This window comes from Carassius carassius, chromosome 40 (assembly GCF_963082965.1).
Source record: "Carassius carassius chromosome 40, fCarCar2.1, whole genome shotgun sequence".
NCBI classification, from domain to species: Eukaryota; Metazoa; Chordata; class Actinopteri; order Cypriniformes; family Cyprinidae; genus Carassius; species Carassius carassius.
The window spans coordinates 22,992,167-23,012,030 of NC_081794.1; the positions used below are offsets into that span (position 1 = coordinate 22,992,167).

The 19,864-nt window shown below is 41.2% G+C and overlaps 1 protein-coding gene across 7 annotated transcripts in view; it reads left to right on the top strand.

Moving 5' to 3' along the window:
* The window catches only part of baiap2b (BAR/IMD domain containing adaptor protein 2b), a 56,469-nt gene continuing 36,605 nt past the window's right edge, over positions 1 to 19,864 (top strand). For 6 of the 7 annotated variants that reach the window (XM_059532701.1, XM_059532700.1, XM_059532698.1 and 3 more), the window contains exons 1-2: positions 1 to 94; positions 14,021 to 14,096. In XM_059532701.1, the coding sequence (XP_059388684.1) occupies positions 23 to 94; positions 14,021 to 14,096 (148 nt within the window). In that variant the 5' untranslated portion in view covers positions 1 to 22. Of the gene's footprint in view, positions 95 to 14,020; positions 14,109 to 19,864 lie in introns of all 7 variants that reach the window. The other variant, XM_059532703.1, reaches the window with a different exon arrangement.

Below are 19,864 nucleotides of genomic sequence, written 5' to 3' on the forward strand. Positions count from 1 at the left end.
GTAGAAATTCAAATAGTCGTCTATGGTTCTGAGTCAAGCTTCCAAAATGTCCCGGACCGATGAGGTGCACCGTATAACGGAGAATGTCTATAAGGTGAGTTTCACTATTATTGCTTTATACAGTTTTATGTTGATATTTTTTTCCTGCATTAATTATATTCTATGTTTTCTGTGCAAGATGTATTCATTCATGGAGTAAACCTAATACAAAATTTTAATGCAAAGGTTTTCTTTTTAAAAGTTGCTTACTGATGAATAACTTGCTTAAAGGGACAGTTCACTCAGAAATGAACATTCTGTCATCATTTACTCACCCTCATGCTGTTCCAAACGTGTCAGTTTCTTTTCTAGGACACAAGCTGAAATCGTAGGCAGTATATGACTGACAGCCTCGGTCACCAATTACTTATATTGCATTTTTTAAGTACAATATAGGCAAAGTGAATGGAGACTTAGACTTATTAAGACAGATTTTAGATTTTGCAGTGAACTATCCCTTTAAATAATGCAAACTAGAGGCTCCTGTAATTTAAAGCAGAAATAGCTGGTTTCAGTGTAGAACCAGTTTAGCCAAATACTGGAATCTGTCCTGTAACTCACTGGGACACGTGAGTTTCGAGTGTCTAGTCTGATTTCATCACTTGTACGCGTAGAGAATAAAAACATTTCAAGAGTTTGCTTCAGTACATTTCCTCTTGTACTTTAGTTTTGTAGTTCCTTCAATTCTGGGATTTGTTAAAAGCTTAATTGATAACTTCGCCCTGGCTTTGAAGGTGTTAGTGTGAGTGTGTCTGTAGCCATGGATTTGTTTTGCTCTAAATGAGTTCTCAGTTGGTAATGTGGTATGAAACTGATTGTGTAAAACAGATGGAGCATATCTGGGTCCCATCAGGAAAGAGTGACTAATGCACTTCCATGGATCCCCACAGCACACACATACGAACGTCCATTTACTTCTTTTCTCTGCCAGCATTTCCCTCATAAGCTTACGTCTATTGTAGCGTACCTCTTTGAAACCACCTGACTCACCAAACTAAACCTTGTTGGCTGCTGAGACTGACCCAGTGAAGCGTGTTAGTTCAATCCTGCAGACATCTGTTAAGGGACTTTAATGTTTAGGCTGTTAATTCCAACCCATGGAGCTAAAATCCTGAAGGAATATGATTATTTCTTGGACAGGGGTGGCATTTTTCAGAGCTTTTATGATTTCTTTGGGGTCAGAGAAAAACTGCAGGAAACAGAGGGTTCCTGTCAAAGGCCACTGTCAAAGAAACCTGGGCTTCCATACCACCTCAGCAGTGCCACAAACTGATCACCTCCATGCCACGTCGAATCGAGGCAGTAATTAAAGCAAAAGGAGCCCCTACCAAGTCTTATGAAGATAAGACCAATAAAAACAAAACATTTTTAGTGAATTGTTAGCCTTCTGGAAAGTATGTTAATTTACTGTACATGTACTCAATACTTTGTAGGGGCTCCTTTTGCTATTTTAATTAGTTGAGAGTGATTTGGTGGGTTTTTGTTAAATGTGAGCCAAAATCATCACAATTAAAAAACCAAAGACTTAAACTACTTCAGTCTGTGTGCATTGAATTTATTTAATACACAAGTTTCACAATTTGAGTTGAATTACTGAAATAAATTAACTTTTCCATGACATTCTAATTTGTTGAGATGCACCTGTAGATGATCTATGCATATCACCCTGCATGTTATTTATTATAACTATGTGATAATATATATTTTAAAATGCTTCTTAGTGCTGTTTTGGAGTCAAGTTAAACAATGAACTTTAAACTATGACTTTCCATGACAGAGATGACTGCTAACCATTAAGCCCAACATGTGTGTGTGTGTGTATATATATATATATATATATATATATATATATATATATATATATATATATATATATATGTGTAGTATGGTATATAATTGCAGGCTTTAGAAAAAAAACATGACATAGTCAAACATTTTTGGCCGTGTGTTAATAAGGAAATGGAAACCACATTTATAAGGAGTACATACAGTATGTAAACAGGAATGTTGCTCTAACTTGGAAATGCTCATGTGAGGTTGAAGTCAAAATGAGGTCATGATAATATCTAAAGGAGGAAGTTAGTTGCCTTGTACTGTAATTCTTTCTTTGAATGTGGAGATACATTTTTCATGAGCTTAGAAAAGTTGTGTAACCGAACAAAAGAAAAGCCTCCTTCAGGATTATTTTGCATGCATTAGTATTATCTCCTTGTCTAAGGCAGAAGTTTTAGAGTATTTACAGTGAAACCATTTCCATTATTATGACCTTTGATTAAAAAAAATAGTGACATTGTCCTGCTGGATTGTACTTGATTGATTGTTTTAGGATTAACTAAAGACATCAGTCTTATGTATCTCCAATGTTCTCTCATAGATAGGATGATTGTAAATAGGATGAAGCCATAGAATTGACTACCTATATTAAAAACCTATATTAAGACACTTTATAAAGTAATCAGTGGTAGCCAGCTCAAAGAAAAAATAATTTATACCTCTGTTAGGGATCATCATTTCAATGTCCTGTAGCGTTGGAACTCAAGTCATGACCAATGTCACCTCTAGCTTTGAGCATTGAGGTTGTTTTGTCCTTTCAGACTCTTAAGTGGGAGGATATTCATTACTCATTGGGTCTCTTGGCTTCTTTAGGCTCTGTGATTTGTATAATTATGGGTATTGTGAGGCCACAGTGGGGTTCTCTATTAAAAGAAATAAAGAGACAGCGGATGCAGTGGAGTGATAAACTGCACTCACAGATAGAAGAATGAAGTAGTGGGCCATTTGACAGCATCAGGCATCATCTTTCACATCAGCGGTTCTCAACTGGAGGGTCGTGACTCAGAAATGCTGGTCTGTTCTTTCACAGAAAGCAGGACAAAATACCAATCATAAGATACAATGTAAGGTTATCATCCGTTGTTGAGATGGCAAAATAAATGGGTTTATCAGCTTTTAAAAGAGCAGAGGAAATAGTCTCTGTATCTTTAGTTGTTGACATCAAAGGTTGAAAGTCTGGTTAAACTCAACAGCAGGGGTGTCAAACCCAGCTCCTGGACACCCACAGTCCTGCAGAGTTTAGCTCCAACACAACAACCTGCTTCAACACACCAGTTTTTAAGTAATCCTAAAAACCTTGATTATCTGGTTCAGGTGTTTTAATTAAACTCTACAGGGCTGTGGTCCTCCAGGAACTGGGTTTGAAATCCCTGCTCTATAGTATTTTAGTGTTTTTGTGACTGAAATGTTGGCAGCCAATAATAATAATAATAATAATAAGAATAATATACATATATATACATATAATTTTAACCATGTTGTTAATTTTGACCATGTTGTTGTTTGCTTCGTGCATACAAAATGGATGAGCTACAACAGATCAACAATAATTGGTACTGTGTAAAACAAAACAAATTGTGTCAGTAAAATACAGAGAAGTAGCTTGAAATTACCTGCAAGTGGTTTAATATATGCTACTTGAACAGCATACACAGTTAAATGACTCAATCAGCCAAGTTTAATTACCCAAATTGTTGGTTTTGGTAAAAAAAACGATTCTGGTGTGTAAAGACACAGAAAACGAGAAGCAGTCGCCACGCAACTGACACGCAGCAGAAACGCCACGCTCACGCCATGCAGCCAGTGTGTCGCCGGCCTTAGAATCAGCTGCAGGGCAGGATTTGCGCTGAACGCGGAGACTTCCGCCACTTAATATGTTCGTTTGGAAACAATGTTCCGCAAACAAAATATTGCATTCGGTCATTCGGTACACACGTGCACCGTACCGAAAGCCCTGTACCGAAACGGTCCGGTACAAATACACGTACTGTTACACCCCTACTATTAAGTGTAGCAGAACTGTTGAATAAACAAACATGAAAGGTGCAAAGCATGTGTAGAGCTTGAATGAAAGGCATGTCAATTTTGTGGAAATCTGCCATTCTTTCAATGGAATTCTGCGAGAGTGGAACTCAATCTGTCTGCAAGTCTTTGTCCAGCTTTATGTGTGATTTTGGGAGTGTGTCTATATGTATGTTTTGTGTGTACGCCTGGCAGCTGCTTAGTAATCCCACAGGACCTTGGGAGCTCAAATCCACCCGTCTGCACTTAGAGTGACTCAGCCTGCATCTGCCAGTGTGTGTGGGCAGTGTCTCACGGGCCAATGGAGTATGTGTGTCAGTACATGCATGTGCCTCTGTCTCCGTGTGTGTGTGGGTAGTGTCTAGCAGACCGAACGGTCTGGTTGTGAGAATGTGCCTCTGCCGAAGCGTAGGGGTTGTGAGTTCAGCTTTGTGTGTTCCCACGGTGAGTAGGACAGTCAAACCTCAAAGATATTGTCATCTGTTGGAGGCATTTTTCTTCGTACCACATTGCACTGCCCACATCTTGACCACATGTCCAAGCATGAACGGGCCTCTTACTGGGCCTCACTTCTGTTGATGTAGATATCAGGCTAAATTATGCTAATGAATATTTTCTTAAAAGAGGAATATTTTTCTCCCTTTTCCCCTCCAAACAGATGATGACGAGGGGAAAGTTCAGCAAAAACAATATTTCATTTGCTACAATTTTACTGTCAACAATCACCTTTAAGTCACATTTAATGACAACGAAATTTGGTTGCCACCCAGAGCAGGTCCTTTGTTTGATGGATCTTTACCTTGTTCTAAAATCAACATTATCTCTGTGCGTGTTTGTTTTTTGTTCAGGTGTGTGTTCTCAATAAAATTAAGTGAATTTTAAGGGTGGAACAGGGATTTCTTTGTAGACTTGCTATGAGTTTTGGATGAGGTCATTGCTTTTCTTTTTAATGAAGTATGTTTTGATTTCCCATTTCATATTCATAGCAATTAGAAAAGCACAGTATGTGTCCCCTTGCGCCCTGGTTTTGGCATTATATAACAAGTCCTAGTTTCAACTTTTTCTCTTATCGTAGTCCAAGTCATCTGGAGAGTGTTAAAAGAATATAGATGTCATTAAAAATACATCCTAAATAATTTTTTGTTTGTTTTTGTGCTGTAAGCTGTCAGATAGAAGACAGATGGTAGCTTAACAGCATGTTGGGCGAAAGCTGTTGGACTGTGTGTTTGCGTCTGTGTTTTTGACTGTCTGTGTACCTCTAAAGGGAATGGAATTCTTAGTTGAGACTACTAGATCAGAACAGCTCCATAAAGGCCAAGCTTACGACTTTATGCAGAAACCTGGTACTTACAGATGGCCGCATTATGAGTGTGCCACCTTCCTTTATTATGCCATGTTTTATTTATTAATTTATGTCCCGCTTTCTGGACTCTTGCTGAAAACCACAGTGACCTCTGTTGTTGCTTTTTTACGATGAAAATACACTTTCACAGTATTGGCTGTGAATTCATGTGGCTGGCTGGTTATAACCAGTAATGATGACTACTGTATAAATTGGCTAATGTTTAGGTAAATTTATCTGGATCAGCCTGAACAATTTCTGACTGGCCAATTAACAGATCTTGTCCTTCAATCTATTATCTAACTCAAAATAAATGTTTATTTAAATTCAGCATTTGTAAATTCATTTTTGTACTTCTTATTTTATCATAATAACATAATTTATGAACTAAGACATGAGTCATGCTGTGCTCACTCTGCAAGGACAATAACTAGAATGACAATAACGATAATGTTTAGACCGAGTTTTTCCAGCTGATGAATGTCGAAATCATTGAGAGCCAATCAAAAGCCATCCTGCACTGCTTGAGCATTTAAAGCAGCAGACGAAAAAACTGTTGTGCATGCTTATAATGAACAGAACATTATCTTGAGTTGGTATAGACACTAATATAATATTCATGTTTGGTGTCAAAAGGCTTTTAGTTAGTGCTTTTAGGTAACATGAGATTGTATTTTTGTTAGTGTGGTGTTGTGGTTAAAGCTAAGGGTTGGTAGTAACTAGATTAAAGAGTTTTATGTGTGCACCCAGATGGAGAGAGAGACTGCACTGTTGTCTGTGTGATTTGTAGGTGAGAAGCAGGCCAGCTGTTTGAATGTCAGTGATGATGAAAGAGTGAATGAGAAAAAGAGGAGGGAAAGATTTTATTTTGCCAGCAGCACACCAGATTATTGTGTCCTCACAGGCACAAAATGTTTTTGTACTTTCACATAAAAATCACACAAATACGTATCTAAAGCACTAAACAGAGACATCTGTGTGCTTTAATGAATTCTTTTATAATCATTTAGACTTTAATGGCCTCTAAAGTTTGAGTGATTATAAAGGAATTCATTAAAACAATGGCTTAAATAACATTTTGTACCTCTCACAGCAGCTTGATGTAGAAATCCACTCCAGGTTTATTGATAGAAAATATGTGAGGCTAAAAGACTACTTAGATATCTTAATATTTTGGTCCTTAAATATGTCTTTAGTGCATATCTTTTGACATTTATTTACAGGGCTGTTATATCTTTGTCTCAAACCCAGAGGTGATCTGCTTATGTGACAGTATTTTGGGTCCATCCCACCTCATTTCAGTCTAATGTAAGCTAATGTGGTCCTTTGGCAGCCATGATGGATATAATGTGATTGAAGAGCGGTCTGTTTATGTCATGCCTGTTATGAATAGACACTGGCAGGGCAAACATAGGGCCTACAACTGTCATGCCTGCCAGGCAGAGTGGTTTGAGTGGGTACCAGTGTAAGAACGGAGGATGGAATTGGCAAGGAATGAGAGAAACCTATTACAATATCCCTGATGAACAAACGTGTAAGGTTGCAGCGATGAGTTTATATATTTGTTTTGATCATCCCACGAATTGCAAATTCACCTTGCAAATGATGTGGTAGCAGTCTAGCGGAGTGAATCTCATGTAAATTGTCAAGAAATGTCTGGAAATATTAATCTCTTATTTCAGGCACAAATCAAAAAAAAAATGAAATTATATTTTGCATATAATTTATATAGATCAAACTGTATTTATATAGCTTCCAAAAAAAAAAAGAAAAAGAAAAAAGTGTGTAAAAAAATCCCTGAAAAATTCTAAATATTATAAAATAGTATACCATAATAATAATGAATAAATAATGATTCTATATCATTAAATGATAAAAAAGTAAATCTATCAAATTTGTATATACAATACAACTGCAAGTCATGGTAGTATTTGTTGAACTGAAATTAATTCATGCTTATTTAAATTATTATAAACAGGATGGTTTTAATTATTATATGTCAGTATTATTATTAAAGAATATTACAGTAATTTGTATAAGAGTTTTTTTTTTTTTCTTTGCAATATAGTGAGGAGAATTTAAAACTCCACAATGGATAAAAATGATAATGGACCTAAAAAAGGCATGCCAAAATATATTTTCTTATTTACTTTTAATTTTGGTGTCTTTCACAGTTAGACAGGGCAACAGGAGGAATACATTAGAATGAGAGACACTGATTGAAGGTGAGAGGAAGGTGAATGGTTTGACACATTTGTGTGTTTGAGACAGGAGGAGATAACTGGGAAATGCTGGAATCTTTGCTGTGACATTTCATTCGAGAACTCATGGGAGGGTACACCAGCAGAGAGATGAAACTGTGCAGGAATACACACTCACCCACCCACACACACATAGGCCCATTATTTAAAGTACATTCATTATACACAGACACATACAGCAGCACAAGCATCTCAGCCGTATACATCTTTGTCTCCTTTCACTGAAATTGAAATCGTGATTCACTCATTTCTCATCTGTGTTTCTGTGAATGGATTAAGGTGTTGGGACGGAGGGGGACACAATGTTCCTTTAGTCAAAAGTAACAAGCTCTAGCTGCACAAAAATCCCCCTCCTACAGCAATCAGATGGAACGATCCAAACGTGCGGGGAATAGGAATGCAGTGTAGCAGAGAGTAATGCGGGGGGAATTCCGACACAACCATATATGGGCAAGGAAGTTGCTCTCTCTCCATCTCACCTCTCCAAGCTCACTCTGAAGTGTGATGCACACAGTGCTGATGTTCACGGTGAACTCGCACAGGCACACATACACCCACGCACGCACATACACAGACAGGCTCATCTGAAATGGAAATTGGTAAGATGAGCGCCAGGGCGGCTTGTAGGAGTGAGACAGCTGTAACTAAATGAATTGCAGCATCTGCAGTGGACATGCAAAGATCTTTGTCCATTAGGGAAGATGGAGGGAGCCTCTGCAGAAAGCCCAGATCAGAGTCTAAGGGCCCTATAATACACCCGGCGCAATGCGATGCAAGGCGCAGCACAAGTGTGTTTTCCAGTTTCAGTCCGGCGCCGTTTGCATTTTCCTGTCCAGCGACACATCGTTTAATTAGCAAATGCATTTGCGCTCATTTTTGCGCCCATCGGCGTGCTGGTCTAAAAAACAGGTCTGTTCAGGCGCATTGCTTATTTTGAGGAGCTGAAAATAGACTGCGCCATAAACCAGCTCAAACCTGCTCTAAAGTATGGCACAATGTTTTTTATTTGTTATTTAAAGAGCGTACATGCTGCTTATTAAACACAGGGACGCACAGCAGCACACAAACATGCCAAATAATACAAATTAAAGGATTGCAGTGCATAAGATTTTTTTGTAGGCTAAACATAAACATATATATACAGTACAGACCAAAAGTTTGGACACACTTTCTCATTCAAAGAGTTTTCTTTATTTTCATGACTATGAAAATTGTAGATTCACACTGAAGGCATCAAAACTATGAATAAACACATGTGAAATTATATATGGAATAACAAAAAAGTGTGAAACAACTGAAAATATGTCATATTCTAGGTTCTTCAAAGTAGCCACCTTTTGCTTTGATTACTGCTTTGCACACTCTTGGCATTCTCTTGATGAGCTTCAAGAGGTAGTCACCTGAAATGGTCTTCCAACAGTCTTGAAGGAGTTCCCCGAGAGATGCTTAGCACTTGTTGGCCCTTTTGCCTTCAGTATGCGGTCCAGCTCACCCCTAAACCATCTCGATTGGGTTCAGGTCCGGTGACTGTGGAGGCCAGGTCATCTGGCACAGCACCCCATCACTCTCCTTCTTGGTCAAATAGCTCTTGATGCCTTCAGTGTGACTCTACAATTTTCATAGTCATGAAAATAAAGAAAACTCTTTGAATGAGAAGGTGTGTCCAAACTTTTGGTCTGTACTGTATATATGCCTACATGTCATAATGGATAGTCATCGCATGTATCAGAATTAGGCTATATCTATTTGCTTGCACAAGAGCAGCTCCGTTTCATCTTAGAGCAGACGCGTTCTGTCTTTGCGCTTGCCAAATTCTGCCTGGTGAATAGCAAATCCGTCATGGTACGAGAACGCAACTGGCTCTTAAGGGGAATGGAAGATGAGACTCTGATTGGTTTATTGCACGTTACACCCAAAAAACACCCATTACTCATTAAGAGAATAGGGACAACCCGTTCAGACCATGCGCCCGGGCGCGGCAACTGTTTTTCCGTCATTAAAATAGCACAAGTGGATTTGGACACGCCCTGAGTGCACCTGCGCCGTGCTCTTTACACTATGCGTTTAGATCATTAAAATAGGGCCCTAATACTCTTGTTGTTAGTGTCGTAGTGTAATAATAAAATGATAAAACTGATTTTGAATAAGTGTTTTCTTGAAGCTTGGAGTTTTTATGAAGGAAGTGGTTAAATACCAAAATAGAACCAAAGACAGATCTTTTTGTCAGTATGTGACATACATCTGAGTGAAATTATTGAAAAAGTGACTTTAGTGAAAATGTTAGGTGGGACTTTCAACAATCGATTGTTGAATGGATGGAGGCTATCAGGTGAATACAAGTTAGCAAAATTTTCAATTTTAAGAAAGAGTTGGGGTTTAAGAAGGTGAAATTATTGGAGAGGTCGGGTATATGTCACCAGTCTTTACACCAGAAGATCAAGCCATGATATTATGATGAATAATTACAAGGAAAATATGCATGGATGATCTGTTCACAATAAAATCATTAACATGCATTTTGAAAATACATAGGGTGAATTTTTATTTCATACTAAATATCTTTGGAAAGAACAATATGCTTATGTGTGTATACCGTATGGATATATAAAATGAATCGTTTTGCATGATAAACAAGAATTTATGTGGTTACAAAACATGAAGTTTCTGTTCTTGAGACGTAGGAGGAATATGTATAGCATATTGCTTTTATGTCTCTTAGAAAGAGCATGTCTGTGTGTGTGTGAGAAAAAGCTGAAATGTGTTGTTTACTAGATGATTTTACAATATGTAAATTACACTGTTTCAGGGTGCAAGGGGTCTTTCTGAACAAGCGAAAACATGTCTAGCTGAAAAAATACATACAGTATTTAATGTCAGGGTCACCTTGAGATTGTAGTTATTTAACAAGTGAAACTTCCTGCCCACGTTTAGTTTGTTGTTCTCTATAAACTTGCAGAATAATGGTAAAAAGTTGCATATTTGCTCTTTTGGAATCATAATGTGGTTGTAAAAATGTTACAGTGACATTCATACAGCGTGACGTTGAGTGTCCAAAAGTTTCCAGAGGCCCACTGTATATCATAATAGGTGTATAAATTTCAGGTAATTTCCAGCATCGAACAATCAAATTAATTGACAGTGCAATGCAGTGCTTTAAATAGAAGGTTAGCTGTTGAAAATCAGCCCTTGCATTTGGGTTCAAAAACCTATTCAGACACACTGATTAATGCATCATTATCCATTTCCATACTCAATTGTCCTTAAGCTGTAGGACTAAAGAGAATTACATAATGCTGAACAACAGGAAGTCTTCATCAGATTGCAACATACATCAGTGGCCACACGGCTGCTTTAACCATGTTTTACTATGCATATTGAAGACATAAAGATGAAAACGGCACTTTTGCTTAACTACTGTACCTGACATTGAGGCATAGATTGTTATTGGACTGACACACACACACACACACACACACACACACACACACACATAACAGAGCGCAAGAGTTGATTACATTCATCAATCCTTTCCAAGCTGTCTGAGACTGCAGCTACATTAGTTTCACATCACAGGTTTGTGTTGTAGCAGGTTTATATAGCACCAAGTTTGTAGGTGTTGATGTATAAGAGTGTGTTTGTGGTAAATGAGGCATGATTATAACCCTGTTAGTTCAACAAATACTAACCGTTCTCCCATTTCTCAATGTATTACCATGACGAAGCCAAACTGTGTGCATGTGAATACAGAAAATCTGTTAAGGACTCATTTATATTTTCAAAGGCTTCCTTTTTTTATTTTAATTTTTTTATTAAACTCAATTTATAAAGATATTAGGGTAAAGTTCAATAAATGGCTGCACATTTCTGCTGATATAGTTGGATATATGTTAAAAGACTGCTGAAATGGTGCTTAATTTGCTTCTCTGCTTTTATAAAAAAGGGAATATTATACGGTGACCATTCATATTTAGTGCTCTACTTGATACTGTAATATGTGAGCACACCTTCATTTCAGGGGGAGCATGACATTCCCCCAGCTGTTTTTGAATGAGGTCGCTATGATAGAATATGCATCAATATGAAATGTTGCCCATTAGCCAAGACTATTAATTATGTCCTAATGAACATGTCTGTAATGAAATGCTGAAAAATGACACGGTAATCTGTGTTTAGTGTCTGGCGGAGCTGCACTGAGAAGAAAATGACACCTAATCTGGGGTTTGGTTGCTCTCGCTCATGCTTGTTGAACATAGATTGATTGCTTAGGGACTAATCAAGGAAAGTGAGTTTTCCCAGGAGTGTTTTTAATGCTTTTAATGATTAGATGTTGGGTGGACATCAGCTTGGCACTGGTTCATTTATAATGCTGATTTCTCTAGGACAGAGCTCTCTGGAAACTGTTGGGGGAGAGGAAAATAGTTTGGTCAAATTTATTGGCTTAGTGATTTTAAGTCTTTCCCATGTACTGTAGAATGGATGAGATTTTAATGTTTGCAGTGCATTTCATTCTGGTCATGTTCAACCACAGCACTTAAGCGGGACATTATGATATTATACTGATACCATTAGTGGATGGTAAAATATACAGAATTTATACACTTTAGCATTATGTTTAACCAAAACCTGACATGCAAAATGCACCCTGGTCGATCCATGAATACCTGTTGTATATTTAACCTCATGAATGCGATCATGTGCTTTCATCTCACAGGAATGTGGTGCAGTGAGATCTATCACACTATGTTTATGTAATTCCTTCCTTGATGAAAACATGCCAGCTGTGTTTGCACCCAACCATGAATTTCTCCAATGCCTTTATTTCCTTCTCATCTCTTCTGCTGGTGCTTATTTGTTGGTCTGCATTTTCTTTTTCCTTTATAAGGATTTTATAACGAAGATTAGTACTGGACATACCGCTGTATGATTGTATGCAGCAGATGATGAATTACATAAGACATAATTGTGAGCTGAGATGTTGTTAGATAAGACGTGACAGTAAGAGAAAGACACGGATGTTTATGAATGATTTATTTGGGGCTGATTATCTTGTCCTGTCTGCTTCTGCTCTCATTATTCAACTTATCAATACTGTATTTAGCTTACATTTGTATATTCATAATATATATAATAATTATAAATATACAGTATTCTTCAAATGTTTGGAGAGATTGTTACAAAAAATCTAAATACATGCTGTTCTTTGGAAGTCATCTTTCTCAGTTTCCACAAAAATGTTAAGCAGCACAACTGTTTTCAATATTGGTAATAAGGAAGATAATAATAAGAATAAGATAATAATAAGAAATGTTTATTGAGGACCAAATCAACATATTAGAATGATTGCTGAAGGATTATGTGACGCTTAGAAAATATTTAAAAAGATTGTTGTTTTTAACCAAAAAATATATATAAAAATCACAGAGAACAAACTTGTATGAATAGTGTACAAATCATATAATATATATTCTAATTTCATATTGGCAAATAAAAATAATTCGGATTTTAAGACATTTATTAATTGCATGTTCTCCAAAGTTTTTTGGCACAATACATTTCTTAAAACCTCTTAATCTCAGTTTGCATTGCAGATACACATTGGCCTACAGACTGAAGAAGTCTGTCTTTGTCCTAATTTTCATTGGAAGCCTTCTTTGATTGTAACTGGAGCACAGGCTGGGGGGATTTGGGATATACCCAAGCACTCAGTTTACCATCGACCTTAATTGCGTTCTTAAACAACTTCACTCCAATTCTGTTAAACCGAGTAGAGAGACTTTCATTCATATAGCTTCATTCTCTCTCTACATCTGCCACAGAATCTGTATTGTTCATTGCTTTATTGTTTTTTTTTGTACATCCTCTGTTCTTCAACTTTCTTATATTCTGTCTTTTTGAACCCTTCCTCTGTCCCTTATTTGCTGCCCTGTTATTTTCAAAGCTGTGATGATGCCTCTAGAAACATGAACAACGGTGACTCTAGGGAAAATATTCTGAGAACAAATTTGTCAAGTCGAGATATAGCAAGTGATTTTACTCTGAATGGACCAGCAAAGCTCTTTTGAGAAGAGGAAGAGGTCTCCTCAATGAGGAGCTTCAGCAAAAATGAATAGATTTTAAAGGGCAACTCTTAATGTTGGATTAGGTGAGTCAGGCTGTGGATAGATCTCCACATACTCCCACAATCCTGTGCCCACCAGCAAGAAAGAAACTGCAAATCCCAACTGGCATGATGCCCTCCAAGTCACACTAATTAGAATGTTCTGAAAGGTGGGAGTATGAGAGCTTGCTCTTTCTCTCTCTCTCTCTCTCTATCCATCTTTTCTTGGTATCTGCAAATGCACTGCATATTCATATACACACCTATCCCCAAAAGATAATCACTTTATTTGACTTACAGAAACAGAAGGCCACCTGTTTAATTATCTGTTTGTCCCATTGGTGTCCTTGGTAGTGGTGAGAGTGCCCGCTAAATAGTGACTGCTGCTGTTGTGTGCTGACTAAAGCTATGCTATTTCTGTTTCAGTCCATCATGGAGCAGTTCAACCCCTGCTTAAGGAATTTTGTTGCCATGGGGAAGACTTACGAGAAGGCCCTCTCCAGTGAGTACATCAGTGGCTTGTTCATTATCACTCTCGCAGGCAATGAGCCAGCTCTTGTTTCATAGGTCTGCTTTAATTTATGAGAAGAAATTGCTTGAAATTCATGCTTACGGAGAGGACCACTTCTTGGTTGAATACCAGTCCTTAGTGACTAGCATCTGGCATTTGTAATTGCTAATATAAAAACTAAAATTATTACTTGGAACTAGTAGAATGTTGTTTAAATGTTTGTTGAATGTTTGTTAAGAATTAACGTTTTTGTTTGTGGGCGGAAAACTTCCTGTTCGCTCGTAGTGATGATGTCTTGGAATGTTACATGTCTAAATCCATATGCACCCTGAAACCCCCTAAACATCCATCCGGTTCATGCATGTTGCATCTCCAGAACTGTCACATACATGTAACCAACGACAATCGATGATGTATTTCTGTTATGTGTGCGGACCTTCATGTGTGTTTTCGAGATGTTGACTGGGCAAGGACAAGGACGTAGGTGTTTCGGAGCAAAAATATGCACTGGGAGGAAGGGAGAGTAAAATGGAACAGAGGACAGGCGTAAATAGGCCAGAGAGAGCTTTGGGAGCAGACACAGTCCCACGGAGGGAGCGAAAAAGGGAACAGGGAAGATGTATATTCAGGACAAGAATGACATGTCACAACAAGGAGGACGGAGTATGATGAATACAACGCTAGTTAGCACAGGTATCTGGTGTTCAGGGCATCGATTAAATATCCTTTTCTGCATTGCCTCTTTCTTTCACAATACTTCATCCTGAGAATAACAATTTACTAACAATGTATAATTTTAACATGTAACACTCTTGAAAAAAATTAACCAGGTATGATGCAACAAGACGATGAACAGTTTATGCTTGTATACCGAACTCAGAAACCAGACATGACACCTAATCGATCATAAAACGCAGCCAATTACTACAGGCGCTACTAATTTTGTGAGCACTCAGGTGTGAATCTAATCTAATCTAAACTAAGAATACAAAGCTAGTATTTTTATGCTTTTTGTGGTATTTCTTTTGTTATTTAATAGCCACTATGAAATCAGATTCTAAACTTCCACAGCCTTTCCTCATTCATATTTGATGTTTAATATGTATGAGGAGTAGTATTTTGGTCCAGTGAGATTTAGTCTGGATGAGGTTTACTCGGTGGCATGCCGTAGAAATAGAAAAAAACAACAGATTAAACAGATAAGTCGTGATCGTGGCTGGTTAGGAAAATTCAGATTAATATGAAAGAGAACTTTTAAATCACTTGTCCCTTTTATCAGTTTGGCAGAAGCTTTAGGATGAGTATTGAATCCCTGTAGAGTTGCACTGTGCCAAGTACTGCAGAGAACCAATCACTTTCCTCACCATTCCAGACTTCATCTAATATTTCATGAGACAGAAAATACAAGAAAAAGACCAACGCTCTAGAGAGTAGACCACAAGCGTGTGTGTATGTGTGCAAGAGTGTGAAGTCTGATAGATAATGTTAAAAATAGACCCAACTCGAGTGAGATTTGCATTCCCATCCTTGCAGATCAGCCTTGGCTGCAGTTACGAAGGTTCACAGGATCCATCATAGGGATTTTCTGGAGTTGTAAATATGCCAAGTCTTAGGCAGCAAAGTGGAAACCCTCCACAGTACCCACTAATAGTGCAGATGGTGGTGTCAGGGGAAAGCAGGCTGGATTCAGGTGCGGGTAAACTCAAGGCTTTATTCACAAAGCGGAGACAGAGAAGAAAGAGTCACGCTCCACAGGTTTCACTCGCAGTGACAGGATGAACAGCAGATGAGTCACGTTTAACAGGATTCACTCGTAGTGACAGGATGAACAGCAGATGAGTCACGTTTCACAGGATTCACTCGTAGTGACAGGATGAACAGCTGAAGCTACTAGGAGTTCTGGCCTTGTAAGAACTAGAGCAGAGAAATAAGCCAAACACACTGGAGCCTGAGGACAAGACACGACAGGGTGAGTACAAAGAACTGCTAGATGATCGGAGCTATTGGAACGAATAACAACAGTCTGACAATAGACAGAGAAACACAGGGAATAATAAAGGGGAAAAAATTAGAAGGACATAGAGAACAGGTGGCGAGCAATTATGGTTAACAACGGGGAACAAGGGAGGCGGGGAAAACACAAACAGGCAGACGTGGTGAGCTGTCACCATCCCAACACACACACCCACACCAAAAAGACAGGTGATTAGCCCAGAGACCCGACAGTACCCCCCCTCCCAGGAGCGTCACCTGGCGCTCTAGGAAGGGGCCTACCTCGATGCCGCCGGAAGTCCTCAATCAACGAACGGTCCAGAATGTCCCGGGACGGCACCCAACACCTCTCCTCTGGACCATACCCCTCCCAGTCCACAAGATACTGAAACCCCCTGCCGCGGCGCCGCTCATCGAGTAATCTCTTAACCGTATAGGTAGGAGATCCATCCACAAGACGAGGGGGTGGGGGGGTGGGGCGATTGCAAGCAGGATTAAGGGGGGAAGAGAACACAGGCTTGACCCTGGAAACATGAAACACTGGGTGAACCCGACCAAGAGTAGGAGGGAGCTTGAGCCTGATCGCCACCGGACTAACCACCTTGGTGATGCAGAAAGGCCCAATGAATCTGGGTGCCAGCTTACGAGAAGGCGCCCGGAGAGGCAGATCCTTGGTAGAGAGCCAAACCCGTTGACCACACACATAGGTAGGAGGAGAGGACCGGCGACGATCAGCTGCAGCCTTGGTTCTGTCAGAGGCTTGGACCAAAATCCTCCTGACTCTCTCCCAGGTGCGACGGCAGCGCTGGACGAAAGCCAGGGCGGATGGAACCGCTGCGTCGGGTTCCTGTGATGGGAACAGAGGTGGATTATAACCAAGAGCACACTCAAAAGGGGACATACCTGACGCGGCCGCAGGAAGGGTGTTGTGGGCGTATTCTGCCCAGGAGAGCTGCTGACACCAGGAACTCGGATTGTTGGATGCTAGACAGCGGAGCATTCTTCCTAGATCCTGGTTGGCCCGCTCACACTGCCCATTGGTCTGAGGATGAAAACCAGATGACAGACTAGCAGAGGCCCCAATCTGTCTACAAAATTCCCTCCAGAACCGGGAGACGAACTGGGGACCCCTATCAGAAACCACATCCACCGGTAACCCGTGGAGACGGAAGACGTGATCCACCACCAGTTGGGCGGTCTCCCGGGCGGAGGGTAGCTTGGGCAGGGGAATAAAATGAACCGCTTTGGAAAAGCGATCCACCACCGTGAGAATTACAGTGTTTCCCTTCGACGGAGGAAGCCCAGAGACGAAATCAAGGGCAATGTGTGACCAAGGACGGGAAGGGATAGGGAGAGGATGCAGTAGACCATCAGGAGGGCGATTGACAGGCTTACTTTGGGCACATGTGGGGCAGGCCAACACAAACTGTCTAACATCTGCGGCCATAGTAGGCCACCAAAAACGCTGTCGGATGGCAGACAACGTTCTCCGAATACCTGGATGGCAGACTAACCTGGATGAGTGACCCCACTCAAGGACCTCAGAGCGCAGCGCAGCCGGCACCAGCAACCTGCCCGCCGGACACCCTCCCGGCACCTGCACCCCTCGACCGGCCTCCTCAACTCGCTGCTCGATACCCCACGAAAGAGCCCCGACCACCACCCCCTCAGGAAGGATGGCCTCGGCCGCAAACTCCCCCCCCGGAGCACCGAACAGGCGAGAGAGGGCATCAGGCTTGGTGTTCTTAGATCCCGGCCGGTACGAGAGGGTGAAATTGAATCTGGCAAAGAAGAGCGCCCAGCGGGCCTGACGCGAGCTCAGCCTCTTGGCCGAACGGATGTATTCAAGGTTCTTGTGATCCGTCCAGACCAAGAAGGGCTGCGCTGACCCCTCCAACCAATGACGCCACTCACCCAAGGCCAATCGTACCGCCAGCAGCTCTCTGTTGCCGATGTCATAGTTACGTTCTGCAGGGCTGAGACGACGAGAGAAGAATGCACAAGGATGAACCTTCCCATCATGGAGGGAACGCTGAGATAGAACTGCGCCAACCCCAACGTCAGAAGCATCAACCTCGACAATGAACTGGGCCTCCGGATCTGGAACCATCAGAATAGGTGCAGAGACAAAACGGGACTTTAAAATGTCAAAGGCTACCTGCGCTTCCCGGTTCCACCTGAAAGACACCTTAGTGGAGGTTAAGGCTGTCAGCGGTGCAGCGATCTGACCAAAATTCCGGATGTAACGCCGGTAGAAGTTGGCAAAACCCAGGAAACGCTGCAGAGCCTTCCGGGAGTCAGGGACCGGCCACTGGGCAACAGCTTCAATCTTAGCGGGATCAGGCTTGATCCCCTCCGTAGAAATAATATGGCCAAGGAACGTAACAGACTCAGCGTGGAATTCGCACTTCTCCGCCTTGACAAACAACTGGTTCTCTAGTAACCGCTGGAGAACCCGTCTGACATGCTGGGTGTGTAATTGGAGAGAAGAAGAAAAAATCAAAATATCATCCAAATACACAAAGACAAATTGATTAATCATGTCACCCAACACGCTGTTGACGAGTCCCTGGAAAACGGCTGGAGCATTGGTCAGACCAAACGGAAGAACCAAGTACTCGTAGTGTCCCGAAGGGGTGTTAAATGCCGTCTTCCACTCATCCCCCTCCCAAATGCGCACCAAGTGGTAGGCGTTGCGCAGGTCTAACTTGGTGAAGACCCGAGCTCCCTGTAACAATTCAAAAGCAGAAGACATTAAAGGTAGGGGGTACCTGTTCTTGATAGTAATGTCATTCAAACCTCTGTAATCAATACAAGGGCGCAGGGAGCCGTCCTTCTTCTGAACAAAGAAAAACCCTGCACCAGCGGGAGAGGAGGAATGGCGGATGAGCCCAGCCTGAAGTGACTCACGTATGTACTTGTCCATGGCCTCTCTCTCTGGACCTGAAAGGGAATATAAACGACCCTTAGGCGGAGAAGAGCCCGGGAGGAGATCAATGGCACAGTCGTAGGGGCGATGCGGAGGTAGCGAGGTGGCCCAGGCCCTACTGAAGACCGCCCGAAGATCATGGTACTCCGCCGGAACACCAGTCAGGTCAGAGGGATCCTCCTGAGGAACACAAGACACAGAGACAGGACAAAAAGCAGCACCCAAACATGACACGTGACAAGACTGACTCCAGGCTAAAACAGAATTATAGACCCAATCAATGTGGGGATTGTGCTTGTGCAACCATGGGTGTCCCAGAACTAAAGGAGCCTTAGGGGAATCAATAATAAACAGTTCAATCCGCTCATGATGACTGCCAGCAATATGGAGGTCTATCTTGGGAGTGACGTGGGTGATGGTGGTAAGGGGACGGCCAGCTAATGACCATGCTGAAACGGGGCTAGCCAAAGGAACAAGCGGGATCTTCCAACGTTGAGCAGAGGCAGCATCAAGGAAGTTCCCCTCAGCCCCTGAGTCCACAAGGGCGAGTCCAGTGTGTGAATGACTCTGGAAGGAGAGTTGGAACGGCAGATGAGTGCGTGTTGCAGGAGAGCTTGAGCTGAGAACCGTGCCCACCAGGACGCTCCGCCTCACTGGTGGACCCTGGCCCTTTAATGGGCACTGAAGGGCGAAGTGGCCTCCCTTGCCGCAGTATAGACACGCCCCCGACAACAGACGCTCCTGCTTCTGCCGTGGTGTAAGCCGTAGACGACCCAACTGCATGGGCTCCTCCTCCGAGGGCTGTCGGCTGACTAAACTGGCTGAAGAGAACTCTAGG